This window comes from Puntigrus tetrazona, chromosome 3 (genome assembly GCF_018831695.1).
Source record: "Puntigrus tetrazona isolate hp1 chromosome 3, ASM1883169v1, whole genome shotgun sequence".
Taxonomy (NCBI): Eukaryota; Metazoa; Chordata; class Actinopteri; order Cypriniformes; family Cyprinidae; genus Puntigrus; species Puntigrus tetrazona.
Window position 1 is genome coordinate 20,031,509 of NC_056701.1, and position 10,484 is coordinate 20,041,992.

The 10,484-nt window shown below is 38.5% G+C and overlaps 1 protein-coding gene across 2 annotated transcripts in view; it reads right to left on the minus strand.

The window, feature by feature from the left end:
* Nucleotides 1–6: 6 nt before the first annotated feature.
* The window catches only part of LOC122341544 (voltage-dependent L-type calcium channel subunit beta-4-like), a 16,945-nt gene continuing 6,467 nt past the window's right edge, over nucleotides 7–10,484 (minus strand). Inside the window, exons 3-14 of one of the 2 annotated variants that reach the window (XM_043234994.1) lie at nucleotides 7,933–8,064; nucleotides 7,335–7,457; nucleotides 7,062–7,189; nucleotides 5,458–5,507; nucleotides 5,183–5,202; nucleotides 4,923–5,003; nucleotides 3,905–3,963; nucleotides 3,620–3,729; nucleotides 2,613–2,764; nucleotides 2,429–2,524; nucleotides 2,148–2,336; nucleotides 7–746 (exon numbers count right to left, since the gene is read on the minus strand). In XM_043234994.1, coding sequence (XP_043090929.1) covers nucleotides 462–746; nucleotides 2,148–2,336; nucleotides 2,429–2,524; nucleotides 2,613–2,764; nucleotides 3,620–3,729; nucleotides 3,905–3,963; nucleotides 4,923–5,003; nucleotides 5,183–5,202; nucleotides 5,458–5,507; nucleotides 7,062–7,189; nucleotides 7,335–7,457; nucleotides 7,933–8,064 — 1,425 coding nt within the window. In that variant the 3' untranslated portion in view covers nucleotides 7–461. The remainder of the gene's footprint in view (nucleotides 747–2,147; nucleotides 2,337–2,428; nucleotides 2,525–2,612; nucleotides 2,765–3,619; nucleotides 3,730–3,904; nucleotides 3,964–4,922; nucleotides 5,004–5,182; nucleotides 5,203–5,457; nucleotides 5,508–7,061; nucleotides 7,190–7,334; nucleotides 7,458–7,932; nucleotides 8,065–10,484) is intronic. The other variant, XM_043234995.1, reaches the window with a different exon arrangement.

Here is a 10,484-nt window from a genome sequence, read left to right on the forward strand (position 1 = left end):
AGCTCCTTGTTCAGTTCTCAGGGATCCTGTATGCGCCCTTTACAACTCTCTGATTCTCGGCCATTGCTAGCTTCACAGAATATTTGCTTTTAAGGACCAACCAATCATTTGGTTTCGAAGTTAAATGGTTGCTTGGTAGAAGTAAAACCCGCCCTTTTTGCAACAAAAGACAAAAACCGAAAATTTCAACAAGCATATTAACATGTAAAAGCATAACAACTGTAACGTTCCCTTTTCCCAGGCGGACACGATGGGCTGTGTATAAGCAGACGGAAATGCAGGCTTTGGTCAGATGGCGAAGGTTCAGGAGGGGCTAAACAAAGTTTCTGCTTTGTAGCTCGAGAGACCCTAACGAAACGAAAATGCAATGGAAGATGTATACAATTCTGGACAGAAGCCATCTTGGCTCGGTGGCTCTGTGGCTCAGGCTTGGAGGACGAAACGGGACGGGACGGGGGGGCTCAGAGCCGGTGTCGTGAGTCCTGGCTGTAGCTGCCTGGGGAACTGCGGTTGCGGTGGGGCTTGTAGGTGTCCTGGTAGGGGTCCTGGTAGCCCTGCTGCTCTTCCATGTAGTGGTGGTCTCGACCGCTGCCGCCGTGCTGCGAGCCAGAGGAGCCCCGGTTCCGTCCCTTATGCGCTCGTTCATTGTGGTAGTTCTCATCTGAGGTCATCAGGTTGCGCCGTTCGTTGGGGGTGGAGTGGTCTCCGGTGTGGTTGGCATGTCGTGTTTTTTGCCCCTGTTGGTTCTGATGTACAAGCACCACATAAAGTAAGAGTCCGCGCTGTTTTTTTAAAATAACATTTTAGCAAAGGAACCGATTTTCACTATTAACTACTTGTTTGTAAGCTTGTTTATATTTAACGTGTGTGACCCTGGACCACAAAACCAGCCACAATGTTTTTTTAGGATAGGACATATTTGGCTGCGATACAACAATTGAAAAATCTCGAATCTAAGGGTGCAAAAAAATGCTAAATATTGAGAAAATCACCCTTTGAAGTTGTCTAAATTAAGTTCTTAGGAATTTGTATTACTAATCAAAAATTATGTTTTGATATATTCATGGTAGGAAATTCACAAAATATATTAATGGAACATGAAATTCACTTTATCTTTACATGATTTTTAAAATAAAAGTGTATAATTTTGACCCATTCAGTGAATTTTTGGCTATTGCTATAAATATACTCATGCAACTTAAGACTGGCTTCGTGGTCCAGGGTCACATATTTGTTGTTTATTAGTACTTATAAAGCACGTCTGCTACATCTCTACATCTCAAAACCTAACAACTAAGCAGCAAATTAGGAGTTTATTGAGGCAAAAGTCAAAGTTAATGGTTTGTTAATAAGGAGAATTAGACCTTAAAATAAAGCGTGTGACCCTTTTTATTTAGCAAGAGTGCATTACATTGGATCTAAAGTAACTATAAAGACATTTGAAATGTTGCAAAAGAGAAATCTTTTGCAACATGAAATAAATGCTATTCTTTTGAACTTTCTTTTCAATAACAAACCCTGAAAAAATATGGCTGAAAATTCAGCTTTGCCATCACAGGTATAAATTAAAATAATGAAAATACATAAAAAAGTTGTAATAATATTTAATAGTATTACTGCTTGAACCATATTTTTGATCAAACAAAGAAAGCCTTGATGAGCATAAGAGACTTCTTTCAAAAACATTTTGAAAAGTGTTAAACCAATGTTTGAATAGTAATATGTGCATATTAAAAACTACTACTCAAACGATTTTTGATGGTTTAGTAGCGTCTTATCATTTTAGTGTCATCAAAGCTGCATGTATTTGACAAAAATACAGTGAAAAATTATATTAAGATATATTATTGGAATTTTTTTATATACTTTAAAATACAATTTATTCCTGGGGTGGAAAAGCTACATTTTCATCAGCCATCACTCATATGTTTTTGATCAAATACAATTTATTTTATACAAAATTAAACATTTTGTACATTTTTTCAATTTATTTTATTTTCAAGACACATAGGTGATTTAGCGATTTACCAAATATCTTGGTATTGTAAAAAAACAAAAAAAACAACAACAACAACAAAAAAAACTCTTTCAACACTTTATAAAAACCTATATGTGTAGCGTGTGTGTGTGTGTGTGTGATTGCGTACCTGCAAGCCAGATATGGCAGACGTAGTGTAAGGGGCCAGGGCAGCGGGGCCGAGGTTTCTGCCCAGCAGAGGGTTAAGTGGGGTACTGCTGGAGGTGTGGGTCGCCTTCCAGTACGCCTCAAGATACTCAGCCAGGTGTTCACACGCGTCTTCCAGCTGATTCTCATCCAAGATGATGTCAAACATCTCCTGTCAAGGTGAAACACGTGCACAGTCACACCACACACAAAACTGTAATCGTTTCTTCAGTTTTCTTGTTTTGTGTGTACGGGAAGACGCACCGGAGGACACTGTGCTAGTTTATCTGCGGCTACGAGCTGTACATTGAGGTGTTTACTCTGAGACTTTCCTCTAGATTTGATGAGCCGCTGGAGGACCTACAGGACAGAAGAGTTGGTTACAAGGCAAGATCGATCAGATTTGTGATTGGTCTTTTTCTAACGCAACACTAAAACCAGGACACACCTTTGGCGAGGACACTTTGACATGGACGATAATGGGTGCTAGTGAAGTCTTCATCAGCTGGGCAGGATGGTTGATGGTGTCTGCGTCCAACACAACCAGCTGGAGCGAGCGAGCTAGTTCAAATATGCGCTCAATCTCGCTCTGTACCTCAGCTGTACACGTATATCACACAAAGAGTTATCAGTCTAACACTAATAAAACAAAAATAATCAGGACGTGACTGATTTTGATATCACATTTGACGGCAGTACGTGAGGCTACGTTTACACTAGTGCGTTTTTGTTTTAAAAAGCGTACACCTTTTCCCGTTTTACTTTCACGCATTACATTTTTAACGTTTACACTATTTCGACCCTCGAAAACTGAGACTTTTGAAAATGCTGTTTTAGTTTGATAATCTGGGGTTGCGTTTCAGTCTAAAAGGACCAAATAATAACACCACGCTCATTGCTGTACCCATAGATACGTATGAGCAGGTTCCCCATTCGACCGATTTAAAGCATGTAAATAATAGGGCGCCCACCTGTACATATCTTTGGTTGTACGTGCATGACTGGTCATGCGACATGCATTTTTTCGGTTGTGTGGTGTAGACGTTTTTTTGAAACGCGGTGAAAACGGCAGTGTAGACGCAGGTCGTTTTCATTTTAAAAAACGAAAACACACTAGTGTAAACAGGGCCTCAGATTAAAGGAATATTCCAAGGTTAAAAACAACCGGTTTCCAAAAAAGTCGTAGTTAAAGTTTCTCATGCATAGCTACTTGTAATTAAAAAAACTAAATAGATAGAAAACACCAAACACTTGGCTTTGCCAAAATAATTGTGACTTAAGAAACTTCATATTCAGCCAATGAGAAAAGCGCTGCAACTTAACATGGCAAATTTCCAAATTTCACTTACACTTAAAGCCGCAAACGCCTCATTAAACGTCTCAGATACTAGCAAAAGAAGTTGAATTCAACCTGGAATATTTCTTTTTAATGTTTTTGCTCTCTCTGTGTCTTACCGAGGCTTGATCTGGTATTTGAGCGCTCGATAATGGCTCTCTTGCTGGGATTGTTAAGCACGGATCTCTTTGCCAGTGAGATATCTGCTGTCACGCGCGTGATAGTTATCCTAGGACAATAAATAAATTACCTTTATTTAGCTGCAGTGAAAGTCTTTCATCACAACATATAAGCCACCCTGTCTTCTTTATAACAGATCAGTCCGTATTTTAAATTTCTCTGTTGTGCAGGGGCATGATGAAATGTTACTGTAATCATCTATAGACCATTTTTTTGTTTCTTACCTGCCATCAAACCGGTGTTTCAAGAAGTCAAAAAGAGCTTTCTGCATCATATCAGTGACCTATACAAAAGATATAAAGTGTATTTGAATGCGATGTAGAATTACAAAAATGTGGTTTTAACGCCAAGCTACTTTTAGATATTTACAAAATATCTTTGTTTAAGAGGACAAATACAACATTACAAACCTTAATTTAAAACAAATGAAAAAAATATACATACATATATACGAATATACATACATAGAGTACACAGCATATACATACGCTACCGTTCAAAACTTAGGATCAGTAAGGTTTTAATGTTTTTAAGGAAGTTTATGCTCATTAAGGCTTTGTCCATTTAAAACGGATTAAAAAATAATATTATGAAATTTTATTACGATTCTATTTTGATATACATTAAAATCAAATTTATTCCTCTGACGCATAGCTGAATTTTCATCATCTTATAAACTTGTAATTTATATACCAAGCGGCTGCATGAATATATAGTTAAACCCTATAAATTGCCAAGGAGCTTGTTTTCTTTATTTACTTTCTCTGCTTCAACGTCTCTCCCCGTCTTTGTCTCTCACATGCCTTCGTTTTTTTTTTTCTCACCGATCCCTTCCCTCCATCACCGTTCTTCTCTCCCTTTTCTGTCTCTTTCTAATTTCAAACCGTGCTCTACTTTCTAGCGCTGACGTCTCTTGGACCCCGGAAGGTTGTTGCCGTGGTAACGGAACGGCGGAGAGGGGGAGTATGTTTTTGTTTTCTCTGTGTGAAGAGACTGGAATAGATATTATATTTTGCTGGTATCAATAACCCAAAATGCGCACACACAGACACGCAGCCAGTCATAAACAAAGAGCGCCAGCTCTGCGGCCTTGAAGGAGGAATTTTCTGTTCCATGCTATTTTATGATGAACTCGCTGATTCATCTGTAAAAACTCTCCAGATCGCTCTTTGGCAAAAACGTTTTTTCTGTCTTTTTTTTTTTGGACGACGATACGCCTCCGCATAATTTGTGACAACCCACCTCGTATCCTTTCAGCGATGGACCAACCAGCACCACGGGCCTCATGGAAGGCACAACATCATAGGGAGCCACATGTTCAGTCTGCAGATGAGATCGTAGGTGAATAACAAAGCACAGCACAGAACAGCACGTCACAATCAGTGTCGTTTGGAAGAATGAGTGTGGAGGCAAATTTGTGTTTGAAACTGTGGTGGCAGAAATATATTCTCTTTAGTGACCGGGCATGAAGTTTAGGGGACGATTCTTCCATCCACACTTACCACTTTCTGTTTCTGCTTGCCTGTAAAAAGAGGAAAAAGAAGGGAAGTCACAATAAAGTATTATCAAATGTGAGAAAGCCACTCAAGTCATTCATGGTCCACTGCCCCATGCTCACAACAAGCTGCTTGTTTGATCTTTAGCCTTACGCAGGACAGTGTTGAAGTAAAATCATCCACTGATGAATTGCCTACGATTCCGTTTTTTCGGGGAGACTCCTGTAACCCCACCCCCATCTCATAAAAAAAGTCCCACCCCCAGCGGCTCATTGGCTCACCTGATGACATCACATCCCCCAAACTGGAGGAGGAGCTTCCACTGGACTTACTAAAGAAATGAGCAGACAAACAGAGACAGAGATAGAACATTTTTAGTCATTGTGTCTACGCACAAGAGCGGACTACTCTCTAAAGCTCTATGTTTATTACTATAATCTCTAACAGCTAATGCACAAAACCTGGTCCGACCCACACTGATCCTATGTCAATGTCCATGAATTGATGCTGCATGTAGAATTGTTATCGATAGTCACCTGGGTTTGAGGGTCAGTCATCCGATTTCAAACTGCGAGCTGGTGTCACCTAACTTACCCAGTTTTCAACAAATCAGACGTCAAACAATCTCAAAATTCTGTACTTTTGGATCATTTCAGGTTTTCCTGTAAATTGCCTCATGAACTGATACTGGGTCTCCCATCTGAGTCTCAGCCTCAGACCCACAGACCATTTGATGAATATTACGAAAATGGCAAGAGCTCTCCAAAACTGCAACCTCAAACCTAATTGGTTTCCTAGTATATTTTTAAGCCTACTTGGAAAAAAAGAAATTTGTCTGTAGTACCAGTCTTCTACGATGAACAAAGTTTGCGACGTTTGTAGCACTGAATCTCTGAAAGATATTCAGCTGTATATTCTGTTCATTTCATGTTATGCCCAATAAAATATCTATATTTATGACTAATTCTTAATGCATTTATTCAGTTACAGTTCTACAACTGCTTGAAGAGATCGTGGCACCAATATTTAATTTTTTACTAATATTTAAATTTTATTTTACTTGTTACTCTCTATTTTATTCTTGTGTAATTTAACGTTTTTCAGTCTTTAAACGTCACATGTAACGAAACGAAACAAAATGAAATGTAACTTTACATTCAGTCAACGAAATGAAACTTTTTCAGGCAGTCAGTTTAAGTGGATGGTTCTCGGCCAGAATAAAGTGCACTGTACACTGGACTTAATGTCGATACTCTAAGGTCTGGCTTTGGTTCTGCATTTCTGTAGCTAAGACATAATGATTATGAGCAGCAGTGAAAGTACAGTGAACTGTGATAAATGTACAATCCTCGGTCGAATTCATTCATTATGTGTCTGGCAAGATAACAGTCCTGATTACATAAAGAGAAAAGAAACAAAAACAACAAAAGGTGAAAATTCAGAACTGAAAAGCAAACGCACCATACCTTCTGGGTTTAATCTGGGACTTCCTCTAACGCCATGCTCACTGTTCTTAAAACCCACCACCCGTATTTCATTTCGGAATGGAATATCTTTCCAAAGCACTTTCAAAATTTCTATTGTATTCTATAATAAGACTTAATATTATTAACATGCTACAGTGTATGTTGTATCTATAGAATAGCAACCGTAGAGCATTTGGTTTTCTACACATGGAAATGGCATCAAAAAACAAGATTTTATTAATGGGTAAAAAAATACATACAAATGAGCCTAGGAATATGTAGTAGTGCACATTTTTGGAAAACTAGCCAAGATTTAATTAATCTACGATTTAGTTGATAAATAGACAGAATAGGACTAAGAGGTTGTGGAAAATCAAATGCTCCATTCAGCTAGGTAAGCATGTTCTCTGTCTGCTTACCCTTGTACACGGCTTTTCTTCTGTTCCAGCTGTGCTCTGATATTCTCCAGCTTCAAGGGACTGGGGATAAAACCAATCTCACAGCCTTCTTTCACCAGCCTCCCAATCCACCAGTCATTGTTAAACTTCTGCATATGGAGCACAGAAAAGCACGAAAGAAATAAAAGCTGGGAAAAAACTTTATCATCTCTTTGCATTTCTCTGTATTCTAAGTCATCGGCGCGTCTGAATCAGCAGTGACCTGTTCACTAATGTGCCAGCAGGCCACAGTACCTCTTTGATGTGCAGGAAGTCTTTCGCATCAAATGAGATGGCAGTTCCTGGCACAGGCACATCTTCATCCAGCGCGCCACAGTAACTGACATTTGTTTTCACGGCAAAGGCCACCGCTTTGGCCTGGAAGTTAATGTGTTTTTAATTAAAAAATGTAAAAAAAAAAAAGTACAAGAATATATATATATATGAAAGCCATTTTTTACACACTTAATGTACACCTAGTTCACCTCGCTCACTTAGTGGAGTAGAGATAAAACAAAAATGGCAGACATCTGAATTTAGTTAACATTTAGTTCTATTCATATTATACATTTTATTCATAAGTGTAATAATAAGCTGCACGGTCCACGCTGTTACAGTTGTGTCCAACCTGTTATACTGGAATTTACTTTTTTTTAATTTTATTTCGACACTCTGCTCATGTGCATCTTAAAAGTACAGTGAAATAATGAGATTTCGAAAAAACAGACATATGTTGAAACAATAAACACTAAAATATGATCAATATTAGACTCTAAATCGCTATATTACTACAAAAATAATAATTTATATCAGAATGTATAATGTATACGGCTTGATTTGTGTCTGCTCTGACCTTTGCCCTCTCCAGCTGCAGAGCAGCCTGTTGTTCTCGCTCCTGCCGGCCCTGACTACCCCCCTCCGGCCTCTCCTCCTCCAACGACACATCTGAATCAGACGGCCTGCTAGTGTAGGAATCAGCTGAGCCCTGTGAACAGATAGCACATACTACATTACTTACAAGCACGCAGCCTGGTCCTGGCTTTTAAAAGAGGCTTCGTCCAATCAGGGAGTTACTAATATCACGAAAATAGTATGCTCCGAGATTTCTGCACGTATGACCTCTGGCCTGTCAATATTTATTCAGCATTCAAATACTTGGCATGCCCTGATGAATGGCAGACTGAAATATCCCACTATGTGGAACAAATCATAACGGAGGAAATGTACATATAGAAGGAAAAACAAAAAACACAGGTCACAGGTCAGAATTAGGGCAAAAATATTCTCATGCAAAAATCAAATAATGATTGTTTTGGGTTAAGAGACCTTGTAAACCGCCACAATGGGCACAAAAGAGGAAAATAAGAGCCAATTTTTAAAAAAAGAGAATGACACAGAAGAGAGAAAGAGATTTACTTGTAACTGTCTCTCTAAAGATACATTTTGACCACATTCATGTATAAAAAAAGAGATTCACAATTTGGTAAAACACTTAAATATGCTACAGTAAAAACCCATTCATTGGTTAATGGTAAATCCACTCCGCTTCTTTCTTATCAGTTATGCACATTAGGGTTCAATGTTGCATCATATGCTGTTAAAATAAATACTGCATTATTTTAGTGTCATGTCTATTAACATGATGGGGTTTTGTATTTTTGCAACACCTGTATATCGCCTTTTAGTATTTAAAATCTGTAAAAATTCTACCATATTTTCGTCTGTAAAGCTCTGGCAGTCACAGCTGCCGCTTGTTTTTTTTAAGTAGTAAATTTCACTTTCACTGTTTTCGTTTTTTTCCCCGTGCACTTGGACCATCTTCCTTGGTCATTATTCACATTGGTGTGGTCTGCCCGGGTTTTCATTGCGTCTGTGATTCTCACATTTTCCTATTCAGACGAGGCAAACACGGGTCAGCAAAAAAACCACCTGTACCTCTATTACCAGAGCTGTCAGCCACGGAGACGCATGCTTCTTAAGCAAACAGAAAAAATACACCTGTGAGCTGAAGGTGACTTCAGGTAAGCTCCTTTTGTCTACATTACAGTCTTTAAAAACAACAAATAATAATTTGTAACCACGTGTTTCGCGTGCGCTTTTTAACTCAGCTTTGTTATTGTGTGTAACATGAATATGATGTAAAATGTTGCTCAGTATTTTATGGATAAACACCAGTCGTCACATGAAGAAATAATGGTTCTAAAACCTGTACGGCGGAAACATATCAAAATGATTTGGACTGTGAGGCGTTTTGCATGATTCACCTTAAGGCATATGTCACTTTCTGAGACAAATATAAAAATACGGAATCCTAAAATAGATTAACATGCCATGAAGCATCTTCAAATGGTGAGAACAGAAACAAATTATCTTAAAAACAAAACTACGAGCCATGCATTAATTTCAACAACGTCTCTCCCTGATATTCTCTATCACCCACCAGTTATAAGCAAAGTTCATTAACTACTCCAAATGATAAAAAGATTTCATTTACAGTACTAATACTTCTCGACAGAGAATAGATACCCATCTACGCATCAGTATATCTAAATGGTTTCCTTTAAGCGTACATACCTTCACTGCTTGTTTCTCAGGACCATGAAAAACTTCACAATACACAATCTGAACATTTTCACCCGAAATCTCCAAAAAGTCCTCAGACGGCTCCATCACGTTCAAGAAAGAAGAACCCGACACCCATCAACTCAATAAAAAGCATATACCTTAAGGTATTCACACCTTCCCCTTTTAAGATAATAAAGAAGATCCAACCAGCGAGTACATCGCCTTCTAATTAATGAGAGATCCGCTCAAAGTGAAGTGAAGCTAGGAAGCTGTATTCTGTTAATCCAATTTGGAAACAACATTAGCTCAAGTCAGTGAAAAGAATGATCGGGTCAATATCGCATTAGAGAGAGAGGCAGAGAGAGAGCGAAAAAGCCTCGCAGTCGGCTAAAAAATTTCAGCACGCTGCCTATGGCAAAACACTTTTTCCCTGAAGGCAGCCGCTCCGCACAAGCTTACTTCAGCAGGGACCCAATTGAGGCCGGTGAGTCCAATCACAAAACGCCTGATTCGGGAAACAAAAAATGCACAAGTTTGCTTATCTTTCACCGCAGAAGTGATGATTGCGAGCAAAAAAAGGAAAATTCAAATGAATGGCTTTCATCCTTGATTTTGACGAGATAACAGTCTTTTTGCTGAAGGATGACTTTGGAGGGACTTAAAAGATTTATATATAATGTCATCATAAAGACAGATAATGGCCCAAAATGAAGTCAAACAGATATTTTCTCATTTTTTGTTAAGCTTGGAAGGTTGACACCCACGGTTTCGCTGGGTTTGCAATGAACGTGGTTCAAATCCATCTGTATTTTATTATTAAATAAATATTATTTACTAATA